Here is a 25,350-nt window from a genome sequence, read left to right as displayed (position 1 = left end):
TGTGAATTTTGTTCTTCTATTTTGTTTTACAAATTTAATTTTTGTACTATTTTAATTGTATAAATTTAGTCTATTCATTCAAGTAATATCAAATGTTTAAGGGAATGTTAAACTGCTAGTATAGTAGAGCCAGAAGAGTCTTGTGTTGTGTTGTACAACTGTGAGAAATTTGTGAAATAATACTTTTGGTTGAATTGATTCATAAAAGTTAAAACTTCACCTAAATCTCTTATAATTGATTCAGTCGTGCTTATAGCATCATTTAAAAGCATTGATTTTTTTTCTTCTTTCTAATTTAGGTGTTTGGGAGTAATTTTTTCACCACGATAATTAAATGGGAAAATTTAGTTAAAAATTAAATAAAAATAAATAAAGGATTCAATTAAAAATAAAAAAACTGGTAAAAACATGAAATCATGAAAATAATTAAATTTTTTTATTAGTAGTACATCTTAAAAGTTAATTATATTTTTATAATTGAATTTCTGGTGTTAATGTAAAATTAAAATTAGTATGAATTGAATAGATATTTAAATTAGAAGGAATGGGTGTGGAGTGAACATGGAGTCAGATCGAGACCCATGGTTGGGAATGGACAAGTTGTATCACGTCCTCATGTGTTTCTCGCTCACATTTCTCTTCTACGCCCTTGCTTCTCTCACCCCTTACCCATACCGACGCTACGCTATTTCCATCGGATCTGTGCTTTCTCTCCTCGCCGGCGCCGCCAAAGAGGCCGCTGATCACCTCGGCTACTTCCGCTCTTCCGGAGCTTCCCTCAGGGACGCCCTTGCCGACATCCTTGGCGTCTGCATCGCTTCCTTCGCTCTTTCTCTTTTCCGATCCCCTCCTCCGCCTCCTCACCTCCGCGCTCTCTCCCTTGTTTGATCTCACCGATCAATTTTCTCGTATTCACTCACTCATCCACCATCGTTGCTTCAATTACTCAATAAGTACACTTCTTTCCTCATTTTTCTATTTCACTTTAGCTCTGTTTTACTTCTTCTTTTTTTTTTTTTTTTGTCGTTTCGCTTCTTTTACTTTACCAATGTACTGTTCTCTGAGTATGCTAACATGGACTCATTTCCCCATCCAAACTCAACCTGCTTGCTTTTTCAAATATTTTATATTGTTCAACTGGTCAACCATTACCATAAACATTCACTGATCTCTATATCTTTCTCACTAGTTTTGATACATTGAGTTTATTCTCTTATTGCCTTTTTAGTGTACAACACTCAATTCCTTACAACAATTAATGCCCAGCCCTCAGCTCAAATTTCCTTGAGTTTGTGCAGTAATTTTTTGTTATACTCCTCTGTTTCATTCACTCTCTATGAATCCTAGGCTTTACACTTCCTTTTTTTTTCATCTTTTATGAGCTACTGGTACTTCAATTGTCTGACTTGTGGTAAGGTTGATTTCTAAATAAGTTGGGGTTCTTATTGAACTTACATTCCATATATTTAAACGGAAGTCATATACTTCAAAAACTTGTGTCCAAATCTTTAATCTTTCATTTATTTTCTCTCTACACTCTCTGACTAGAAGTGTATCAATTGCCATTTAGTTAGAACAGATCTTGTCCGCTTAGGTGTTCAATGGAACAGCACTGTTTTGTCCTTGTAAAAGTACCTTCGTGGGTTGAGATGAGAGGATGTTTATAAACGACCCATGACCTCGACTTTTAAGCAATGTGGAACTTTGTGGCGACCGGAACACTCTTCTCCCAATGCTTTTGTGGGATAAAATAGTTGAAGGCTTGCTAATGGCTTATTTTCAAGGTTATATCTATTTGGATATGAACTTGGAAATATTCACTGACCAATCATTCTATTCTTTGTTCTTATTTTACTTTTATCTTTTATCCAAAAAGAAAAGAGGGGGAAAAGGAATATTATTCTATCTTTATGTACCAAACAGCACTCATTTTTGCCAAAATACATTAGATACATCATGAACTAAAACACACATTTTACATATCTAACATTTTCACTTACCAAACTATTGTCACTTTTGCTTGCTTTCTACAACATTTATATTATCAACTAAAAACACAAGCATCCTATCATGTTGCAGTGTCTGAATTGGAGATGCCCTGTGATGACTGATGACAATGGGGACAAATCACCTTCTGAAGCTGCTGATTGAAGTCTTTGCCTTGGCGTCATCATCTTCTTCAGGCAGCTTCACTGCAGTGTAGGTACCTGCCCCAGCTAAAGCTCCAAGTATGGGAGCTACTAGATAGACCCATATGGCTTTGTAGTTGTTTGCCGCCACAGCAGGACCTAGTGTTCTTACTGGGTTCATTGAGCCCCCGGATACTGGCCTGCAATACAAGATTAAGCATATTTAACCAAATTCTACTGTTTTTTAGGGGCCATTTTAGATAACTCTAATTTGTATTGTAATTTATTTAATTGAAAATTAGCGGTTAAACATTCTTTTCAATCAAGGTGAGGCTGGGAAAATTGTAAAAATGCTAACATGAAGCAATGGAGTGAACTTTAATCGACATTGCACCCCATAAGGATAAGAATAAGCCCATATATTTTCTTTTCTGAAGTGGAAAAGTAAGGGGCGTATTTACCCTAAAATTATAGTGGCTGAAATTGACTTACACTTTATTAAAATGATGATAATTATAATCTTTTTGAGTAGCCTTGTCTGCTTTCATTTTCATTTTTTTTCTCTACAAAAGTATAGCCGAAAATATTTTGCTTGCGATCCATTTCAAAATTTCCAAACGGACATTAAAGAAGTATGATTTTCAGAAGATTACATCTTGTATGCCAAGGATATTTCGGCCTATAAGAAAATCTCACCGAAAAGAGAAAAGAACATGAAAACGATACTTGAACTTTAAGAGTGTTGGATTCAAATGAAGGGAATAGAAAAAGGAGGAATGATACGTGAACCAACTTTTATTTTAAACATTTCATTAATATTTTTTATTTTTTTCTATCACATCATAATTTCTATTAAATTTATATGTTTTTTTCTGTTTTCTCTTTCTCTTTAGTTGTCTAATAGCATTGAAGGCGTTCATCCATTATTTTCCTAAAAAGAATTTAAACAAGGAGAAAAGAGAGATTTTAATGAATGATCTCTTCTCTAAATCTCTCCTCCACTTTTAGGGTAGGTTTCACTGAATGAGAGAGAATGACACTTGTTGAAAAAATATTTAAATTAAAATAGTATATGAAAATGTGAAACCAATACAATTCCACTCTAGGTTAAAACAACTAAACATACGCTTAGAGGATAAGCAAATGTAAAAGAAGGAATTTTGGCTCTCTTATTTTCTATTTTCTCTTCTTTTAAATTTTCAAATCAAACAAACAAAAATTGATTAAAATTCTTTCCCTTCTCTTTATCTTTGAAGCAAATAAAAAAAATCAATTGAAATATATTTTCTCCATTCAAACACAAGGTTAAAAATGAAAATATAACTATCATGATTGACACTTTTCAGGACAAATTTAGGAATTGTTTTTTTAGTGATATAATATGGACTTATGGAGTGATTGTAGATACGTGGTACGTGTATTTGGTAAATTTGTTTTGTTGTTTTTTAGGTAACCCGTGAGTACCGAGTAGGGACACAGTGACATACCCTGCTATGAGTATATTGAGCATCACAGTCGCTCCCACCGCGATTCCCGCGAGTTCTCCCACCTGCATCAGTATCACCATAATAATAAATTAATCATCAATCACATGCCATGGAGTTGGTACTATACACAAACAAGCAATACGTGTAGATCCATCTTCCACCGAAACTTGTACGTGTATTTGACATCTAGATCTGTCCTTGATTGTTAAATAAAGGCTGTTCTATTGATCAAACTAAGATAACATTATTGTCTGGTGCAGGCAGCAAGATTCCAAATCCTTAAAACGCGGACAACGCATAATCTCACTGCAAAACATGACACTGGTCGCATATGAACAAGTTTCACTCATGTTTTCTGGATTTGGCACCGCCCCTCCCGCCTTGGATTGACTTTTCTACTCCCTTCAAATCATTCAATTATTGCTTTCCCTTTTACAATCACGATACTTCTCTTTCTTTTTAAGCGCCATTTTTTTAGAAAATTTAAGAACAACTATATTTTTCCTTGCTTACAGATACATTTAATACAATAAAACTCTCATGATAATTTACTTCATTCAAAACGAGCTAGTAGCTACTATGTTGTTGAGGACAACTAATTACAGTATATGGGTTATTAATGATTAATGACAAGGGTATCATTTACTTGTGTTTTGAAATTCAAGTAAAATTAAAAATAATAAAATGATGAAAAATATATGTACAATTAATAATTAATATACATAGAATAAAAGGAATGTAAATCTCAAATGTAAGAAGTATTTAAAATTATAAATATGTATAATTCAAAAAAAAATTAATAGTAACATATTATTTAAAGAAAGACTAAATTCAGAAAACTAAATCACTCTAAAAATATGTTCTCCTATCAATATACAAGAATATGATTAATATAAAAAAACTATATTATTCAATTATATGTATAACACAAATTTTTACTCATATGAAGGATGTTTGCTTTCCTAGTATTTAAATTAAAGGGGGTGATATATATATATATATATATATATATATATATATATATATATATATATATATATATATATATTTGTATGTAAAAAAAATTCAAAATTAAATAATTATAAGTAAATATATATAATTAAAGATATTTATTTTTGTATGTTTTGAAAAGTTCTTAGTGAGTTAGATCTTGAAAGTTGAAACTCCCTAGAAACATGTAGCATGACTTAACAGATTATTTATAAAAATATTTATTACTCGTTAACAAACAAGATCTTTACATTAAAAAAAATATATATATATATCCTTATAAAATGAAAAACTAAATCAACTTTTGTAAGCAAACGTTCTGAATTTTATATATTTTGAAAATATATTACATCAATTTAAATGTGTATTAAGAGAGTATAAATATTAACATATCACGGTTTTATTTTTGTTAAAGTGTGTGAATTGTCCAAAAGTTAATATGAAAGCCTGAAAAGTAGTCTCCTCCTAAAACACATGCAAGTCCTGAATAATAGACATAAAATGATATAGGAGAGAAATACTGACAGCTCTGGTGTCGGTGGCGACTGCAGTGACAACGAACATGAGGTTGAAGCCAATAATGAACTCCAAAGCAAAAGATTGGCCGTATCCTCCGGAAGGAACGGTGACTCCTCCACTCATGAAAGGGTGATAAACCCCCTTGAGAGCAAATCCGGCGCATATAGATGCCAAAACTTGTGCACCAATATACATGGGCACATGCTTCCAAGGGAAGTGCTTTAATGCAGCGAAGGAAATGGTGACAGCAGGGTTGAGATGAGCACCGGAGATGTGGCCGGTGGCGAGGATCACGATCATGACGGCGAGACCAGTGGTGGCAGCACATCCAATAAGGGTCTCAGAGCCATTTGTCTTTTGGTTGACAATGGCAGCGGCAGTGCCTGCGAACATGAGGATGAAGGTCCCTATGAACTCCGCTCCAATCTTTCTTGCAAGAGGGACTACCGGTGGAGGCGATGGCAGTGGCAATGAGCATGACACTGCCGGTAGCCCTCCATCTTCTAAGCTCCACTCCTCCACACTGAAGCACCTACAACTCTTCAGGAGGGACTTCTTGCTATTATTGTTCCTACCATTACTGAAGCCACCAAAAAGAGGTGCACCAGGAGTGCCTGGTGTTGCGGGTGTTGAGGGTATTTCCTCGTTATTGTCCATATCCCTCCAAGAAATTTGTATTATCAGATCAGAGGGACTCTAGCTAGCTAGTTGCTATTGTGATGAGATGAGAGGTAGTACCATACCAACTGTTATATATAGCAAATCAGGTGTAGTGGTTGGTTGACTTGTTACAGAATCACAGAGGAAGCAAACTAGTGGATGCAATTAAACTGCCAGGCATCACATTAATTAATGGATCCATGGTGGGACATTGCGGGCGGGGAGACTTCAATTCAATATGAAATTTGGAAAAGACCCTTTAAACTTTACCCATCAATCAATAATGGGTCAGTTCGTGGCCTTCTATAATACATAAGTTTGCCTTTCAAAACAAATAAATTTCCCCATCTCATTCATTTGTTTTCCAATTTTTCCCTTTCTTTCTTGCCCGCCCCATCTCTCTCTTTTGAGAGAATTTCTTTTTTATATATTTTTGGAGAAATTATAACATGTTGTTCGACCATTATGGTCCCCTCAAGTTATATTATTTTTTTTTAATGAACTATAAAAAAAAACTCAATTAAGTAATTAAGATTTTTTTTTATGTTTTGGAAATCAATTATATTTATGTTATTATCGAGTTATGGGTGTATTTTCCTTCATTGGTATGATCTCCGAGTCCTTATGAGATGTGAGTACGTACAAAAGAAACTTTGATGTTTATAACTCAATAAAAATTTTAGGTGTTAGTCTAATATTGAATGATAACTTAACATTTTTATTCTGATGTTTCTTCTTTTTATAGTCATAGCAGTTACTAGTTACTAACTTAATACCAAGCTATCACCCATTATGGTCGTGTGAGAATTAGGTCGGTCAATCTGAGTAACTGGTGGATCCCCTATGGTACAATTTATATATAATTTTTTTCTGACTGAAAATGTTTATATATAATTCCTTATATCACTCTTCATGTGACATATATATTATCAAATTTGTTAGTTGTTACTGTTAACTTTCTTTCTTAAATTAAAAAATGTGTATGTGTATCATTTTCATGTAAAATTCACCAAAATCATAAATATACAGTTATGAATCATATTGATAACGGTTAAATATGAATTATTTTTTATAATAAAAATATATTGAAATATCTTTAAAAATATTTAATTAGCAATTATTTTTTCTATCATCCAAATCAATGCGACAAGAATATGAACGAGGGTTAGTCGGGTCCCGATCCAAGGAGAAAGAGGACGACTAAGGATGGTCCTAATTCAACTGTTTGCAAGTAACATGGTCATAACAGAAATAATTATCCTAACATATCTCCATCTTAAGTTTTTCCTTTAGTCAAGTGTAATTGTTTAAGTATTTTATTAATAATGCAATATAAGGTTCTTGTATAAATAAGTGGTTAAACAAAACGTCTTCTCATTTTTAATTAAATCTAATGACATAAACAAACTAATTATATTTAGTAATATAATTATATTAAAAAATTCATATTTTAAATAAAAATATTCACCTAAAAAATATGTTAAGTAAATTAAATAATAAAACAAAAATAATTATATTTAATAATATCATTTTCTTTAAAAAAATTAAAAAACAAAATTATAAAATTTAATTTAATAAATAAGTAATTTTAAAACCAATTAAAAAAATTATATAATATATTTATAATATTTTAAATTTTAAAAAAAAAAGAGAGAAAGTCCCAAATAGTGCATATTGAGAATTAAATTATAAAATAGTGTAGATTGAAAAAAAGTAGGAGAAAAAGGTGTATTTACCGAAAAAAATCATATTTTTTTTCTTACTTTGCCACATCCTTCATCCATCTATAGCTCTGTAGTTGTTAACAAACTATTCCTCAAAAATTGACATGCATCTTCATTTTTCGGCAACCAATCAAGGTGATTAAATTATAACATTTTTATCAGTTGATCCAATTAATTATAACATTTAGGTGTATCATAGGATGATTGCTTTGTGTTGTTATCTAGTTAAAACTAGAATCTCCTTTTTTTCCTCGTGTAATTTTTTTAATCGTATGTGTAAAGGATATATATCCACACACAAAAAAGTATATATCTTATACGTCCATAAAATCAGACATTTCATAAATGTTACACATTTTCATGAAAACTTTCTACTTTTAATTGGAATTACATTCAGTTAGCATTCTCCTTAAGATAAAAGCAAAGGCATACTTATTCAAAGGCGGAGGTAGAAAAGGAATAGAGGGTTCTAGTAGCAATTATGAAATGCTATCAGCAAAACAGAGATGAATACGACCCAACACTAACGAGCTTTGTGGGCAGCATGCATCTAGCATACATACATGATATCATTGTTGTGTTACTGCTCAAGAATCAGCATAATGATTAATGAAATTTATGTTTCAAGTCTGAAACTAAATGTTGTCAAAGTGAAACATCAAATCATGTAGGGATAGAGAGAAGACCCTAATAAGCTTGAGTAGGGTAGGGGACACCAATTCTTTCAGTGATTTCATTCCAATATTTGTGGTTCCCTTCCGTCTTCATGCCCTTTACGAATCTCAGAATTAGTTATCTGTTATCATCACGAAATGCCTCTCAGACTCACATTACAGTAATTTGTCATTTCATAAGTTGAAATTTCAGGCTGGATTTTACTAATCAAAATGATGGTTGAGAGACTTAATTACACGAGGCAACTTATTATTTTGGCTAACATTGATAACAGACTTAATTAATGAGTAATTATCATTTATTTTAAATATCTCATTAACATCTCTTATTTCTTTCTGTCTTTCTATTATATCGTAAATCTTATTATATTTATATTTTTTTCTTTTTTTATAGGTGTTGAATAAGTTTTTGGATGTTCATGAAACATTTTCCTTAACTAATAGAATAAGAATAGAATATTAATTATTTAATGGACTGAATTTAGGTGCACTTCCTGAATTTAATGGACTAAATTTTTAAAAACCTTAAAAATTTATATTGACTTTTAATACAAACTTGAGTAAGTATATTATTTAGATAAAACTCTAATTCTGATAGAAAAACAATGTTAAAATTACCTAATTAAGAAAATGTTTATTTTTATTTAATTAAATCAGTACCTTCTCAGTATCGTGAACAACCCTAAGAAATTGGACACCCAGAGAATATGGTATAGTATGTGTTTGGGACAGCTAAACTGCAGTAATGTACTCACTTTATACAAAAACATTTTGGTCGGGATTGCTTTAAAAGTAGGCGAATGGAATGGAAGAGCCCCTCTCAAAAATGAACTGAACTTCAACTTCAAAGAGAATGCATGCATTACAATGTTGAAAGGTGGGACTCCAAACAAAAATTAAATTGTAAGGGTCAAAATGAGTTGGCATTTTGTATCATTTTGTCCTCCACTTTATCCACTCTACATCAATCGGTCAACTTACTTCAAATATAGAATTCTGCCTGCACACGCTATGTACCATGTTGTTTTAATGTGCACCGTTCCTTTTCTTCTGTCATTGGCTTCAATAATGTACTCCCTTTAATTTTAGCCAATTATGCTATTAATCAAAAAGCAAATTTGGTTCAAACAAGACGCCTTAGACGTAGGGGGAAAAATTATAGATTCTGCAGGCGCAATTGATGAGTAAACAAGAGACTAGTTTGATGACACAACATAATGCATGCTCTATATTATTCTAAACCACAATTTCTTAAAATGAGATTTCAATGAACATGTTTGCAGTGCTAATAAAGTTAATCCGGAAAGAAACCCTTCACATTTCATTGCAACATATATGTCAAAATGGCCCGCATAGAGCACTTAATTATCATCTCAGTTTTTTGGTCTTGAAGAAAATCTCAATGTCATTCCCTACTAATTATGAGTTTCACAGTGTGCGAAAAGAGAGTGACTACTTTTCACTCACTGGACAAGAGAGAAGAAAATGCTGGCTCTGATTGCTCCACGTTTTGCTATCACATTTGATTGCTTGGAGCCAGGTGTTAGGAAGATTGAAAGTTTAACCCCACACCATTGGCAACCATATGAATCAGTTAATTAGGACTCAATAAGTAGCATGAATTAGTGGTTCAAGACCCTGAAACTGAATCACATACGATTTGTTATTTAGGCTGATTAACTAGCCATGCAAAGGACAACCTCGTCTATAGCAGGAAATCTGCTCTCCTTAATTTCTAGTAACTGCAATAACTATTATAATGTATAAATAGTTCAAATTATTCAGCCCTGAAAATCCTGCTGTGTGCGTGTAATAGTATTTGTAATTGGTTATGGACGAAAGATATAACCAGCTTAGAAGAGGTATGGTTGATAAATAATTATGTTTTTTAGATATGCAGCTAAAGATTCAATTTTCAGGTCTATATACTTAGAAAAGTAACTAATAGTACAAGTTCACTCTTTAGCGGGAGTTCCACCTCGACAGGTTAGCCTCTAACTCAATTCTCAGCGGGCACATAAGCACAAAAAAAAAAAAAAGAAAGAGAATGGAAAAAATAATTGATTAAACATTCTTAGTCAAAGTCTTTCTAAAATTTACAATTAGTAGGGATCACTGATCGAGCCCATTCATTATCTTGGATTATTTTTTATTGTCACTCAAATTCAAAGTGAAGTTTTTCCTCCTTTTCAATCCTCTGTATTTGTTTGTGGGAAGATCTGAACTCAACTTTTTCTCCCTCAATTCTCTCTTGAATCTTCTTTTTCAATCCTCTGTATTTGGGAAAAGAAATGAAAGATTCCTATTAAAGCAGAAGATCACAGCATCTGTGTTGGGGAAAATTAATTGTTTAGGAAAAGGCAGCGAAAGAGAAGGTGGAGAACATATGATTAAGTGCAGTTCTTATTGGTTTTGTTGGTAGGCCATCCATCTAGTTTTTAATTTTCTAATTACTTGATTAATTATGTCAATAAAAGACAAAAAGATTAGACCTAATGGGTTGTTGTATATAAGCCTTCCCTGGCTGTGTACTAATACGAGGTCTCTCCACTAATCACAAAAAAGAGAATCGCGAATAAAGCTGCTATTAATTGGTTATTTGATTTATGGTCTTTAGAGAAAGATAGTGCACTCTTTGGTATTAAAATTAAAATAATTTAAATATGGACATATTCGAACTTGACAGCGGACGCTTTATAACTCGAACGATTGGTATATTGGTATTAAGTCTTCTTGTGTTTTAATTTACATGGATGAAAACAATTTATTTAACGATAAAATTTATGTTCAATTCTGATTATATACAAAAATTCTTTAAGCCAATAATTGAACCCATTTTATGATAAACTTTCCTTCCATTTTTGTTCCTCTAGTAGGCCTAATATTTCCGGCAATTGCAATGACTTCTTTATTTCTTCATGTTCAAAAAAACAAGATTTTTTAGATACAGAAAACAAAGTAAAATTCTGGGGTTTTTTATTCCCCAATTATAATACTAAATTCAAATAATAATCATATATCGTAAATAAAATTAGTCTTCGACCACTAAAAAAAAATAGCAAAAGCTTTATCTAAATAAACATGCATCACACGTCATTAGCTCCTATGTTTTGTTTAATGTAGCTCTAGTCTTTGTGATGCCTGTGAGTGTAACTACCTTAAGTTGCTCTGAACATATTATACCCTTTCATTATTTGCTTTATCTCAATACTTTCATCATATTTTAAGATTTAAAGTTTTAGGATATATTATAAAAATTCTCTTTAGATAATTAGACCGATTTAATAAACTCTATCATTTAAGAGAGATGAATTAGCACTCAATAAGAAAATAATAAAAGTCATTATTTAGATTAAAAAATAATTTCCATTGCCAAAGGTTTACATAGAAATTTTTTGGTAATTATCATATATCGAACCGTTCAAAATTCAAATAAATAAAAGTTTTGGTGACTTCTTGAGTTCTTATCGGTCTTTTATAATTTAATTATATTTTCTTATTTATTTTTTAATAGATAATTTTTTCTATTTTTTATTTCATTCTCCCATTAGATAAATTTTTTCATTCATTAAGTCATACAAAACCTTTCTCAAAAAAAAAAAGTCATATAGAATCTTAATATGTATTTCTCCTTTAATTTCTTCAAGATGTAAAAAGGTGAGACATAATAGGAACTAATTTCTAGGTAAATTTTAATCCCCTCCATTTTTATAAATTTGTCAAGCTTGTTAAACCTTGTCCTTTAATAAAAAAGACATTGTGCAAGTTTGGGTAGAGTATCATACTTATATATTTCTTATAAAAACACTCTTAAATCCAAACTTACATAAGTATTAACTTAAATAATTTCAGAGACTAAATTGATGGATATTTAATTTCAATGATTACTTAAACAAATTTATTAACTTAAGAATTATTCAATAGAGTGTAATTGTTTGAAGAGCAAATTAGTAGTTTAATCTAAAATGAGATTAATCCACTAACTCACGAACCAACCTATTCAGTCGCGTAAGACTTAAAGAAAAAATAAATCATGGCTAATATTCTCTTGTAGAGACAATGTGGCAGTCCAAGTGCCTTATAAGGCTCAACTCACTTAGTTTTTCTTTATAAAAAAATGGGGGAGTACCTATTTACACCCTTTTATTGTCACTATCACAACGTGGGACACGACGGGACGGTGAAATAAAATTAGATATATTGTTTCCCAAAAAAAGGATAAACTTGGCGAGTTGACACCTACATTTATTTAAGGAAAACATTGGGAAAAAAAGAGAAATAAATGGTCTACGATTTGAGAAAAAAATAATATTCCAAGTTGTTTATGCACAAAGAAAGTATTAGCATCTTACGTGTCTGTCATGAAGATGACAACCTTTAATGAGTGTGATGAAAAAGAAAGTACCTTTTTAATTATTATCTTCTCTTGAAAACGTGAATTATGTGTTATTATATTTTTGTTCATTTAGGGAAAAATAGAAAAAAGAAGAAATTTTATCTTCTTTTTTTTTACTTTTTTAGGTCGGCAAGAGATTTGTCTTTGCTCCTACGTATTCCCATGTGTAATAAGAAAACTAAACTTAAATAATTTTTTGTAGAAAAAAAGTTTTTGTGTTGGGTTGATTTTATTTTATTCTATTATTATTATTATTTTAAAAGATTTTGATTTTGTGGTAAACTTTGTGAATTCAAGTAAGTTAGAGACCCAACATGACATTGACAAAATTTACTCACACTTTATTGAAACACCACCAAGCAAGTTAGAAACCCAACATGGAGTGCATGGAACGTGAAAAAGGAAAATTTAGCGATAATTTATTTGAGAATGTTACCTTTTTTAAAAAAGACTTTAATTTTATTGTAAACTTTGTGAACTCAAGCAAATCAAAAACCCAACATGACATTCATATAATTTACTCACACGTTATTGAAACACCACTAAACAAGTCGAAGACCCAGCATGAGATGCACAAAACGTAAGCATGTACAAAGAATACTAATGCAAATTTGCAAAAATAAATAAATTATTGACATAGTGCTACAAAATCAAATAAATAGAATGAGAATGGAAAGGAATAAAATAGAGATGGGGAGTACACTTAATAATTAAGGATGCGTGATTAAAACATGAGAAAAATAAGATAAATAACGAGATATTTACAATACGTTGGTGGAGTGCTGACATGTATAGACAATAAAGAAATAAAATAAAATAAAAAACTATCCACTAATATTCTAGGCAATGATAAAAAGAAAATCACATTGAAGGATGAAATAAATGATATAGACAATAAAGAAATAAAATAAAATAAAAAACTATCCACTAATATTTATAATTATTTTTACTTTCTTTTTTTGTTTCTCTTTTGTCTTTTTTTTTGCCAAAGTCAAAGGGTTGGGTTTGACTTAGTCAACATCGATGGAGTGCTAATATGGTGGGCATGTTCACCAACCTAACTGGCAAGGATGCATATATAAAGGAGAAAGTGTAACTATTAGTTTTATTTTATTTGACACTTCACAAAAACAGGCTAGGCCCAAAATGAAAAAAATGTGCATGTGATTAAAAAGGGGTATACATATTAATTTTTATTTTATTTCAGACTTAAAAGAAACGGACTATGCCCAAAAGAAAAAGAAGTGTATATGTTAAAAGGGGGTTATAAACAACAATGTTCTTTTCTTTTGCTAGGGTTGGAACCACGTCAGGGTGACTCAGTACAACCCGTAATTAGGCAACACGGTTGAAAAACCCTTAGTGCATAACCTCCAAAACGGTGCGGAAGGGGGTAACACCTCCATGAAGGGTGGTGCGTCTCCCAAACGCCACTGGTGTAGGGCCCATTGTTACAAGGACGGCAGTGACACGATGACGATGGTGACACAAACAAAACAATAACGAAAAAAGTAAAGGTGATTACGGAATGTGTGAAAACCCCAAAATAAAATGCAATAACAAATAAAAAATAGCAATTTGATCCACATGAACCTCATCGGCGACCAAGGTGCCCACCGATGAGATAGAAAGGAACAAAGCAATAGATCATGAAAAGAAAGAAAAAAGAAAGAACGAATGGGGAAGAGAAGAAAGGGAGAGGAAGAAAGGAGAGGAAAATATGAGAGAGTGAGGGAATGAGGGGTTAGTGGGTGACCCCTCTCTCTTCTCTAATGACGTTGCCAAATGACATGACACAATTGGTTCATTTTTCGTCCTCGAGATCCGTGTTGCATCTCTATGCCATTAATGTACAATTCTCTTTCCTCTTTTATACATTGTGCTCCCTCCTCTTCACCTAATGGGCTCTCCTTGAGAGTCTAATAGGTCACACAGTATATATTTTTTCTTTTATTTTTTCCTTTTTTTCTCTTTTTTTTTTTTCTTTTTTACATGTTTTTCTTTTTTTTTGTCTTTTTTATTTTTCTCTCCTCTTTTTTTTTTTTACATGTTTTCTCTTATCTTTTTCTTTCCTTCATTCTTTTTTTTTGGGGGGGGGGGGGGGGGGAAGGGGGGAGGGGCAGACAAAATTAGGATCTGATGGAACACATAAACTACTCTCACCTTCATCCTTAGTCCCCTCCTCTCCCTATAGCATCCCCTTTCTTTCTCTGAACTTCATTTCTCCCCTCTCCCTCCTTGCACCTTCATTTCTCACTATTCTCTATTTTCTTCTCTTCAAAGCCATCTTGCCCATCTCAGTTCTTCATTTTTTCTCTCATTGTTTTTACATATTTTATGAAAACTAGTTGCATATTGGGTTACATTTTAAAAATTACGTATCAGAAACTAGTTTTTGTGAAGGACATTTTTGTTAAAAAGCAATAGGGTGCGAAGAGTAAAAAGAGACATATAATTAGTACGAACCTAAATATGAAGGAAACTTGATGAAGGTCGATTACAGAAGCCCAATGGTTTTTTTTTTCAAAAAAAAAATCCTATAAATGAGGTTATAGGTTTTAAAAAAAAAATATAGGCTAGTCTACGGTATGGACGCGAGCTAACCATTACCCAGGCCAAGCTCACTTATTTATACTTATTAGGCTAAAATAACATGAGAGAAAAATGTTACAAACGGCCTAAAAATTAAAATTTTGTATGCAATGATATAGTAAATTTGTTAATTTTTAAAATAATTATTTTAAAATAATTTAACAGGTGATTTATTATTAAATATTCATAGCCATTAAACTCAAATATCATTATGATCTCATTATTTTGTCCAATCCACAATTTTAGTCTTTTACTTTTAAATAAAAATATTTAGTTTTTGAATCAGCAATTTTTATCTAATATTCAATTTTGAATGTTTTGTTTTTATTTTATTTTAATGCAATTGAACTCTAGTCCTAACACATTCATTTAAAGTACTAACAAAAATGAGTTAATTAATTAAAATATAAAAAGAAAAATAGGAAAATTTTATAATTTTACTAAAATGGTTTATTGGCAAAAAATAAAAGATTAAATATCTATATTTTAAAATAAGAGGATCAAAGTTACAAAATAGATAAAATAGGAGGGTTAAAATTATTTTAACCTTATATTTATAGGTTTATACAAATTAGGCTTAAGTTGCAAATCCATCCATATGCTTGATTTTACTATTCACCTCATTTTAACCATCCCACTTCCTAACCTCGTTTCTAAAAAAAAAAAAGGAAGTTACAAACATCATAAATGATAGTACATGGGAATTTTTTAACAAAATAATAAAAAAAGCTTTCCATATCATAAAATAAAGAATTATAATATATATATATATATATATATATAAAAAAGGAGAAATCAAATTATATAAGTTTAATTTTTATGATTATTATATTATCTTGATAATTTGATATATAATATGATTTTATTGATCAAATCGTTGAATTATATCTATATATCATCAAGATTTTGTGTGTCAAATTTTATCAAATTAAACAACATAAAAAAATAATTAAATGATTCATATTTTAGTATATTTCAGAATATTTATATTACGTCAATTTTAATTTATATAAATAAGATAACAAATGATTTTAGATTAATATGAAATTTTGGATATATAATTTATGTGAAAGAAACTTTCAATCTAATAATAAACTTTAAGAAAATATTATCCCGTTAAAAATTATAAAATGATGTAATTTGATCCTTCATTTGTATTTAATTTAAACATATATATTATTCACGTTAAATAATAGGATTTCATTACCTAATGAAAATTGTTTGAAAAACTAAAATAAAATTTAACTATATTTATTAAAATTATATTTTATCCAAAAATCAATTTATGAATAAATTAGGAAAATTAAAGTTCACATGAAATTCCAAGTTTTTATTTAATTTAAAAGGAAAACCAAAACGAAGAGGGACATTTCCGACTTTTCAAGTTAAATTGTTAGGGTTTATGGTTTGTCATATAAATTTCCATTTTTTTTTCTGCATTTTTCATATCAGAAGCGCAGACCTAGGATTTCGGCCGTTTGCTCCCCAAGGTCTTTCCCTTTCTCTCTTATTCACTCTGTCACGTATGCTCATTAACTGATGAAGATAAAGATGAAAACTTTTCTTTTAAGTTTGAAAATGCCCCATCTCTTTGGGTATTAATGTGTTGGCACGATCTCTGATTTGTTTTGTTGTTTTTGTTTTTGCAGGAAAGAAGCAGAGTGTTTCTTTTGAAATCAGCTAGAAAAGATGTCAGGGTATGCCATTTCCCCCCACTAGGAGAAGTTCCTTTTTTTCTCTTAAATTTTGAAATTAATATTTAGTAGAACGACCTTTTCAAAATCATGTTACTGTTGCCTGAGAATGGTTCCTTCAGTACGAAAATTTTGGTAGCGAGGACACATTTACTAATTACAATGTCTGTTTGTGGGTATGCGCTGCCTTGAGGTTAGATTTTGGTGGGTTCAAGTTTCGGTTTTTTAACATATTGATTTGGAATGGTTTTATTGAAATACCGGCATCTTTTTGTTTCAATGAATTCTAATTGGTTTTCAAGTTGAACCCTGATGGAGTCTTTGTTCCAATTTTCCACTTTGTGATTTATTCCACCCATGTTTCTTTGTGTGGAGATGTATGAAGTATCTGCTGTAATCTATAATAATTCTTGGCATTGTTGGCATTTTTTTTTGTTGCATTTATCATAGGAATTGTTTTGTAAAAATTTCAAATGGATTAGAGAAATATGTAAGAGCTGCTTTGGAGAATTGAATCCGACAGCACTGCACCTTAGTTATCATTAGAAGAAATTAAGAAAAGCTACAGAAACTAATCATTTGTATTAGTGTGGAAATCATGTAGAAGCTGCTGGTAAGAATTGTCCACATCCTCCTACGTGTGTGTATTGCACTCCTGTTTCCCGAGTAGCTTTTCCTTGACGAGTTTAGGATTTTTGTGGAAGTTACTCCTGACTGTTCAGAATGCTTTAATTAATGTAGTGAAGAGGTAGCTGTTGCAGCTGAGGCACCTGCTGCTTCAATTCCAGGTGAGCCAATGGACATCATGACTGCTCTACAGCTTGTGCTGAGAAAATCTCTGGCCTATGGTGGTCTTGCACGAGGTCTTCATGAAGGTGCTAAGGTGATCGAGAAGCATGCTGCACAGCTCTGCGTTCTAGCAGAAGATTGTGACCAACCTGATTATGTGAAACTGGTGAAGGCTCTTTGTGCAGAGCACAATGTTAGCCTTTTGACAGTTCCAAGTGCAAAGACCCTTGGAGAATGGGCTGGTGTAAGTGCCTTGGGGACTCTAAGCCATGCTACTTCAATTCTTTGTTCCATTAAATTTACTCACAGTTTCCAAATGATTGGGTGTGTTTGAATAAGGATGAGCAAACGGGGTCTTGTTGTATTAAAATATGTTAAATCTTTTTCTTGCAGTTGTGTAAGATTGATTCAGAGGGAAAGGCTAGGAAGGTAACTGGTTGCTCATGTGTGGTTGTCAAGGTAAGGGGTCTTGATTGGCTTTGTATTTTAAATGGAAATATTGGAGTGTTTTGGAATGCTAAGTATTTGCATTTTGCAGGATTTCGGGGAGGAACATGAAGCCTATAATGTTGTTCTGCAGCATGTGAAAGCCAACTGAGTTGCTGCAGGCATGCCTAGATTTGTGGGTTTTATTTAGCTTGAAGTTATTGTATGAGGAATATTTTTGCCTCTATCCTAGGGATTTTGACGGTTTAGTCAATTATTATACCCGTTCTCATTGTTGCTGGATGAATGTTTTTTAATTACTATTGGTTTTCTGTGTTTTTTTGAGTGACCTGTTGAATTAATTGCTTACACTTTATGATAGTATAATGTGTTAGGATCAACAAAATTACTACTACGTACTCGGTTAGGATCCACAAATTCTACACCCTTGCGTAGCATGCCCTTCATTGGGTGGGAACCATCTGGCTATCGTGTTCACCTAACCTCGTTGTTTGTCAACTACATTGTTTTACGAACCTATCAACGAACTTGTTTCAATCGGTTTAAAATTCATGTTGGAAAATACAGGTTCAATCCTTCACCATAACACCTTTTACTCGTACGGTGTTTCTGGCGAGTAAACTTTTACCTTTATCTCTAAAATTTATTCATTTTAATAGTAGTAAGATGCAACTCCTGCTAATCTTATTGGTCAACTCTTTATCCATGGTAGGAATGTATCGTATTTTATCACCGCAAGTAACCATATTCATTTACTCCTGTGAAATAAATTTTTATTTTAAAATTGAAGAATAAGAGAAAAACCAACTTTATATGCACGTGATAAGTGTTTATTTTTTCAATAAATGTTTTTGTGATGACTTTCATGTGCATAGAACTTTCTTTGTTAGATTAGTGGAAGTTTGTGTGCACATGATAAATGTTTAAGTTTTCAATAAATAATGTTTTTCTAATTTAAAAATATGACTTCATTTGGGAATAAATGACTTTGCTACATTCCTATAGCATTTTTTGAAATATTGTTGTTTCATGTAAGATTTGAGTCAAGCTCATTGTTTGAAAGTTTTTAATTTAGTGTAAAATTTGGAATTATAACGAGACTCCAAAGTCCTTATAAATTGTTGCGAATAATTCAATCTTCTCTTAATTCGGAGGACTTTGGAGTATTTTAAACATCTAAACAAGTAAAAAAAAAACAATTAGTACCAAATGCACAAAAGTACTGCGCACACTTCTTTTTTAAAACATTAGGGTCAGATAAATTATTGGAAGAATTCTTTAAAAAGAAGAGATTTTTTGTTTGATTTTTTCAAAAATTTCTTTTACTTTGCAGAGGTTGGATTTGGTATTTAAATATTCTTTTCAGTCATATTTCATTCTTCTCTTTCCATTCTCTGTATTTTCTAAATGATTCATTTAATTTCCTTCATTATTCCAGGGTTCTCAGGTAAAACTAATGGTGGCATGAAATGAAAGCATTCCCTAATTATTAATAACAAGCCCAATAAACGTGTTGCATTGTTATGTGTCAATGCCGGCCAGCCCATTGCATCTTATGAATATTGTCCAATTATAGTGCATCTTTGAAACTACCTATTATTTTAAACCAAACACGTTAATAAATAGTACTGGAGTACCTTTTTTTAGGAAACGTTAATAAATAGTTAAATACTACAAACGTAACGTCTTGAACGTCGCCGATAAAAATTCAGTTATTTCTTTTTGTTAAAAGATAAAATATAAATATTTATATAGCTATTTTCTTGTTAATCTATCTTGTTTATTTTTAAAATAAAAATACCTATTATAAATTTCTATATTTAAAAAAATGCATTGACGAATAAAAAGTAATATTTACCCTTTCATAAATAGAATTTTTTTATTAAATAAAAAGAAAGGACTAGATTTTTATATGTTGTTGCAACTAAAATTTGAAGACAATGTATACTTATTAAATTAACACAAATCTCATTTTTTTTATTTTCAATATACTTTGATTTTTTTTATAAAAAATATAAATGAGCTCAGCAGCTATATGAGACCGGCATTTAGGGATGGTTGTTGATTAATTAACAGAGTCAAAACTCTAATTGCCTGAGAAAAATAAGAAATCACCGACCAAGCTGAAAAATCAAAGTGTACTTTCCATAGCATAATTTTTTTGGAAGTTGAAGCTTGTAATTGAATCTCTTCCCTCACCAACCCCAGACAACACATGCAAATATAAGAAAATGAATACTATGACTCTAATCTTCAAAGACGTGATTTAGGAAGTATACATGTTCGTCCAGTTGTCCAAAAGTGTAGTAAACAAATTTGAAATATAAAGCAAATAGAACATGACCAACTATCTTCATTCTAGTTGTCGCATAAACCATTATCTTCATTCTTTATTGCAATGGAAATTTTTAAGCCATTTTGGCTTTCAATTGGTCAAGGCAACACTCTGTTTATAATGCTTGAGCACGACTAATATCAGTAATATGTAATATAGTTAAAATGTATACAGGAAAAAATTATAATTTGATATGTTTTTTTAATATTATCTAATTTTTGAATATATAAAAATTTATAATACTGAACTTGTGTTCAAATATAATAAATTATAAAAATCTGAAAAACAAAAAACAGATTAATATAAAAACTAAAGCCAATAATTTATTTTTAAATTATGTGATAAAAACATGGAAAATATTTACTTCAAATTAACGTTTAACATCATTTAAAAATACATTTCTTTTTATTAAATGTAAGGATAATGAAAAATAAAAAAATTACATTTTAAAAGTTATATTGTTTTTAACCTAAAAACACATTTAAATTCTAAAAAAATATAATATCAGCCGACATATAATTTAAATCTTGAGTACAAAATATGCTAAATATTTAGCGAAGGTTCTATGACTCATTCTTCTGAGTTATGACTCTTATCCAAGTGGAGTAAGATTACCTCTTGTAATCTAAAATAAAAATGTACATGCACTTACATATATTTCTTAAATAATAAATCATGTTAAAATTTTACACTTAAAAAAGGGTAAAAATTTAATGATCAAAATTTTTATTTCAAAAATCAAAATTTTTGGACATACTAGTCGAATTTTCCTGAAATATGATATTACTTAAATCTCTCTTTATATATTTAATGTTTGATGTTATGAGACGATGTCATAAGCTAATATTATATTTATTTCCTCTAAAAATATTAAATAATATTATTTAATTCAAATCAATATTATTCTATTACATAAATAAATTTTATTTTATTATTCATTCTATTAGAACTATATTCAATTATTATTCTATTAAATGCGAACAAATTTATTTTTAAAATTTTATTTCTTAATAATATAATTTTATTCTATTTTTATTATTTTTATTCTTAATCAATTATTTCAATCCTCTTTTAGTATTTTTAATAACGATTCTAATATTGCTTAATAATGTATTATGAAAAATTGTTGATCAATTTATTTTATTTCTTTTTAGTATTTTTTTAGTTAATAATATATGACACCCTTTACCCTGATATACATATGTAAATAATAAAATATATGAAAATACGAAATTACATAAAATGATATTTTATTTTAAGTATAAAATAGTTCACGTAGGTAAAATGCTCACATTCATTTCACCATTACCAAATAAAACTTGTTAGAAATATTTTCGACTCAAAATATCATACAATTAAAATAGAAACACATGTCCTAATATCACATCCTATCAAAGCATTGTGTTCCAACGTCTTTTAACACAAGGTTCATTAAAGCAATCCATGTAGTCATCTACTCCCACGAACAGCACACAAGAATTGAGTTATCATATTCTTAACTTATAGAGAGAATTGAGATAACATAGATATACATATCATACAAATGAAATACAGGTTACTTTAACACAACTTTTGCTATTCCACTACTTATTGTGTAACATCACATCTTAACACTGCACATCTCACACATTTTCACATCATTCACGTACTCAAAGAGCAAAACACAATATCACTCAACAAATGAATATCGACCAATACACAAGCATTATGCAACAAATATATTAAGACTCAATCATATATGCAATGTGATATCATGTCAGTGAAAAATCTCGTCGAGTGCCAAGAAGTATATGACAAGACAAACCACACACTGGTGAGTCAAGTTATTCTCACTCTATTTTGCAAGAATGCTCCAACTATATGGGATCAACATATGTTTAAAGGAACACTCAAATCGAGTGAATTTACCCACAAGGCCTACACTCTGAAGAGTCCGTTAGGATTTCTCCCTCCTGATTCAGGTCCAACCCAGAAAATATTTTAACACGCAGACTCTATTTATGAACTATACAAAACACACGACTCCTCAATTATTCTCAAAATAATTTTAATTCGTCGCGCCTCAAGGTGATTAAAATCGTCGAGTTCCCACAGTGGATCTCATCACAATACTCATCGTCCATTAACTCGTCGCCCTTAAAAGGTCTTACAGTCATGTAATTATACAGTTCATAATTCACAATTCAATGCACACAATATTTCAATACACAAGTGTGATCTCACAATTTAACACATACTCAACTTGTCACTTACACATAATTCATCACACTTCCATAATCCCAAGACAACACGTTATCGCGCCTCATGAATTATATACATGTCACACAATAATAATATTAATATGTTATGTTCATATGATTAAACCCCTCAAATAATTTCACATAATCATATCAAAAACAAAGGAATCAAAATCATAGGTCAAAAGCACTCAATTTTATCAATCAATTTGCATTAGGACATCAATTGGTCTGTCAAGCACAAAAATCTCGTAATTATAGTCATAAAGGAAGAATCACAATATAGTAAGCATCCCAAAGTAAATCTTAATTTGATCCTCTAAGGATCCCTACACAAGTTCATTTTAATCTCAATTGCGATAAACTCATTCCTTACCTCTAAGTGGGTTCACGTGTGTAGTCCGATAGTGATAATGGCTTCTATAGTAGTTCCCTAAGATTCATCAAGTTTTTCCTCAGGTTGTTCTGCTAGGATTTCTAAGCCTTAGAGAGAAGAAAAAGAGATTGGAGCCTCCATTTTACAGTCTTTATGAGAGAAACATTTCTCTCACCTTAGACATTATCTCAAAAATCTCAACAGTGGGAATTTGTGAAAACGAGTTTCGAACCTTGTGTTTGAATTTCATAATGATCCAACGGTTAACAAGTTTGAGATCATAATTTTATTGGAATAAATTTGGGTGTATGCAGGAAAAAGAAAATACCGTGGAATGGATATTGCTCTCACTATATATGTGTGTGTGTGTGCGTGTGAGAGAGAGAGAGAGAGAGAGAGATTTTCATGTGATAAGGTGGTGTAAAAATTATGTCTCTTCTTTCATAAATATTACTCCTTTCATCCCATTTTTTATCTGTTTAAGGTTAACATAGATAGATTAAAAAATAATTAATAAAAAATTATTATATCTAAACTAAAATATCTTTATCTTTAATGTTAGGTTTCTTTCTAGGTGCTTAGTGTGAAGAAATCATTTTTTAAATTTTTTTGGTATTGGAGCAAACTCACGTGGCAAAGTGCGTTCCTTCACTCTTTAGAATCGTTTCTTATATAAGAAACAATATCTTACCATTAAAAAACTAATTTCTTCACACAGAAACAAATATAACACACGAGGGAAAGTAATTACCTCAAGAGAAGAACAGTGAACATAAACTCAGTTAATCAAAGAACAACAAAAATAAATTCCAAAAATCATAAATTTTGAAGGAAAAAATTGCCATTCAAATCCATATTAACCAATACAGTAAATGGGGAAAAGGGAGAAAAGGGTTTTCATGAACCAGATTTAAGAGATGAAAAGGAAAAAAGATGGGAATTGGAAAACCAGATCTCCATTGCAGTGACGACCTCGTAGACTTCTAAGCCCAGCGAAGGTGGCACGATGGAGACACAACCATGGTCGGAGGTGTCGACTCCAAAGGCACAATGACCCGCATGGCTAGAGGCGTTAGCGCAAGGCGCAAGTGAGAATGAATGGTGCAATGGTGGGAAAGAATATCATCTATGCATGCATTATATGACATAACATGATTGTTGAGGACGAACATGACACACATCAAAATAAATATTGATTACGATAGTGTAGGTAATAGCATTTCAACATTTGAAGTATCTTTAGTGGTCACTCTGATATCAGATACCTCCAAAGAAAAGTAGAAGTTTATGACAAACAAAAACACAGTAGATTTAATTCAGCATATTTGACAATGTTTTCAAAAATGAAAATAACAATAATTAATTTTATGTAATATTTTTTATTTTTCATTGTTATAATTTTTTATTTCAATATCATTATGTTTAATTATTTATTATTATGTAAAAATGTATTTTTGTTACAAATTTCCTTTCAATGTTATGTAATTTTTATTTTTTAATTAATGTCTAATATTTTCTTAAATTATTCATATTTATTATTTGTATGCATAAAAATGAATCAATTATTTTATTTGAATAATAATTAAATTATAATAAAAAAATATAAATATGTGGATTTTTTTATAATTTTTTAATATTAGAGTAAGATTTTATATGAATTTATTAAAAGTAACATCATATCATGAGGATAAAAAAACATTAGAAGGACCACAAAAAAGTGATTAAAAGAAATAACTAGACAATTTATGTGGCGTAGTAGTGGTGGGTTAGGTTAGGTGACTGGGGTTTCCTATAAAAGGCATAGCGCATATCTCCGTCAGCATTAGCATCTATCTCACTAACCAACTTCTTTCTTTGTTCCGTTCTACTTTCCCTTCCCAACAACAACAAGAAGATGCCTTCTGCAGAAGCTTCCTCCGAAACCATTTGTGTCACCGGCGCTGGTGGCTTCATCGCCTCTTGGATGGTCAAACTCCTCTTGGAAAAAGGCTACACTGTCCGAGGAACCCTCAGAAATCCAGGCATCGTCTATCTCAACTACACACGCACACTCTCTCTCTCTCTCTATTAATATTAAATTTGAATTTTATTTAGCTATATGACGTGAGGTGGGGGCATGCATGAACTGAATTTTGGTTTTCAGATGATCCCAAGAACGGGCACTTGAAGGAGTTTGAAGGAGCCTCCGAGAGGTTAACTCTGCATAAGGTTGACCTCCTTCATCTTGACTCCGTTAGATCAGTTATTAACGGTTGCCATGGTGTCTTTCACACTGCTTCTCCCGTCACCGATAACCCCGTG

General features: G+C 31.0%; 4 protein-coding genes across 6 annotated transcripts in view; 3 read left to right on the top strand and 1 right to left on the bottom strand.

Annotated features, from left to right (window-relative positions):
* Positions 1-537: 537 nt before the first annotated feature.
* On the top strand, positions 538-2,515 carry LOC100809039 (uncharacterized). 2 transcript variants are annotated; one of them, XM_003546867.5, is made up of 2 exons: positions 538-953; positions 2,080-2,515. In XM_003546867.5, the coding sequence occupies exon 1, from the start codon at positions 562-564 to the stop codon at positions 886-888; it is 327 nt and encodes a 108-aa protein (XP_003546915.1). In that variant the 5' UTR covers positions 538-561; the 3' UTR covers positions 889-953; positions 2,080-2,515. The 2 variants fall into 2 exon arrangements, with proteins under 2 accessions (XP_003546915.1, XP_040865758.1); XM_041009824.1 differs by having other exon boundaries at positions 545-1,784.
* NIP6-3 (aquaporin NIP6-3) lies at positions 1,887-6,175 on the bottom strand. The gene is made up of 3 exons (XM_003547244.4): positions 5,132-6,175; positions 3,617-3,678; positions 1,887-2,329 (listed from the first exon to the last, which is right to left on the bottom strand). Exons 1-3 carry the CDS (start codon positions 5,780-5,782, stop codon positions 2,128-2,130), a joined length of 915 nt encoding a protein of 304 aa, XP_003547292.1. The 5' UTR covers positions 5,783-6,175; the 3' UTR covers positions 1,887-2,127.
* Positions 6,176-16,561: 10,386 nt separating this feature from the next.
* Positions 16,562-18,439, top strand: LOC100500093 (uncharacterized). Of its 2 annotated transcripts, XM_006596902.4 has the most exons (5): positions 16,562-16,661; positions 16,821-16,868; positions 17,607-17,898; positions 18,048-18,113; positions 18,193-18,418. In XM_006596902.4, the coding sequence occupies exons 2-5, from the start codon at positions 16,861-16,863 to the stop codon at positions 18,250-18,252; spliced, it is 426 nt and encodes a 141-aa protein (XP_006596965.1). In that variant the 5' UTR covers positions 16,562-16,661; positions 16,821-16,860; the 3' UTR covers positions 18,253-18,418.
* A 6,375-nt stretch (positions 18,440-24,814) lies between these two features.
* LOC100789070 (bifunctional dihydroflavonol 4-reductase/flavanone 4-reductase-like) overlaps positions 24,815-25,350 on the top strand; it is a 5,359-nt gene continuing 4,823 nt past the window's right edge. The window contains exons 1-2 of the mRNA NM_001253129.3: positions 24,815-25,070; positions 25,193-25,347. Of these exons, the coding sequence (NP_001240058.1) occupies positions 24,944-25,070; positions 25,193-25,347 (282 nt within the window). The 5' untranslated portion in view covers positions 24,815-24,943. The remainder of the gene's footprint in view (positions 25,071-25,192; positions 25,348-25,350) is intronic.

The sequence above is a fragment of the Glycine max genome, chromosome 15, assembly GCF_000004515.6.
Source record: "Glycine max cultivar Williams 82 chromosome 15, Glycine_max_v4.0, whole genome shotgun sequence".
NCBI lineage: Eukaryota > Viridiplantae > Streptophyta > Magnoliopsida > Fabales > Fabaceae > Glycine > Glycine max.
This window is presented reverse-complemented; position numbering and strand designations above follow the sequence as displayed.

Coding starts and splice junctions, on each gene's coding strand:
- LOC100809039 (XM_003546867.5), top strand. CDS start 562: ATGGAGTCAGATCGAGACCCATGGTTGGGAATGGACAAGTTGTATCAC.
- NIP6-3 (XM_003547244.4), bottom strand. CDS start 5,782: ATGGACAATAACGAGGAAATACCCTCAACACCCGCAACACCAGGCACT. Junction 3,679..5,131: donor TCGCCACCGACACCAGAGCT/GTCAGTATTTCT, acceptor ATACTGATGCAG/GTGGGAGAACTCGCGGGAAT. Junction 2,330..3,616: donor CTCAATATACTCATAGCAGG/GTATGTCACTGT, acceptor CTTGTATTGCAG/GCCAGTATCCGGGGGCTCAA.
- LOC100500093 (XM_006596902.4), top strand. Junction 17,899..18,047: donor CCCTTGGAGAATGGGCTGGT/GTAAGTGCCTTG, acceptor TTTTTCTTGCAG/TTGTGTAAGATTGATTCAGA. Junction 18,114..18,192: donor GCTCATGTGTGGTTGTCAAG/GTAAGGGGTCTT, acceptor TGCATTTTGCAG/GATTTCGGGGAGGAACATGA.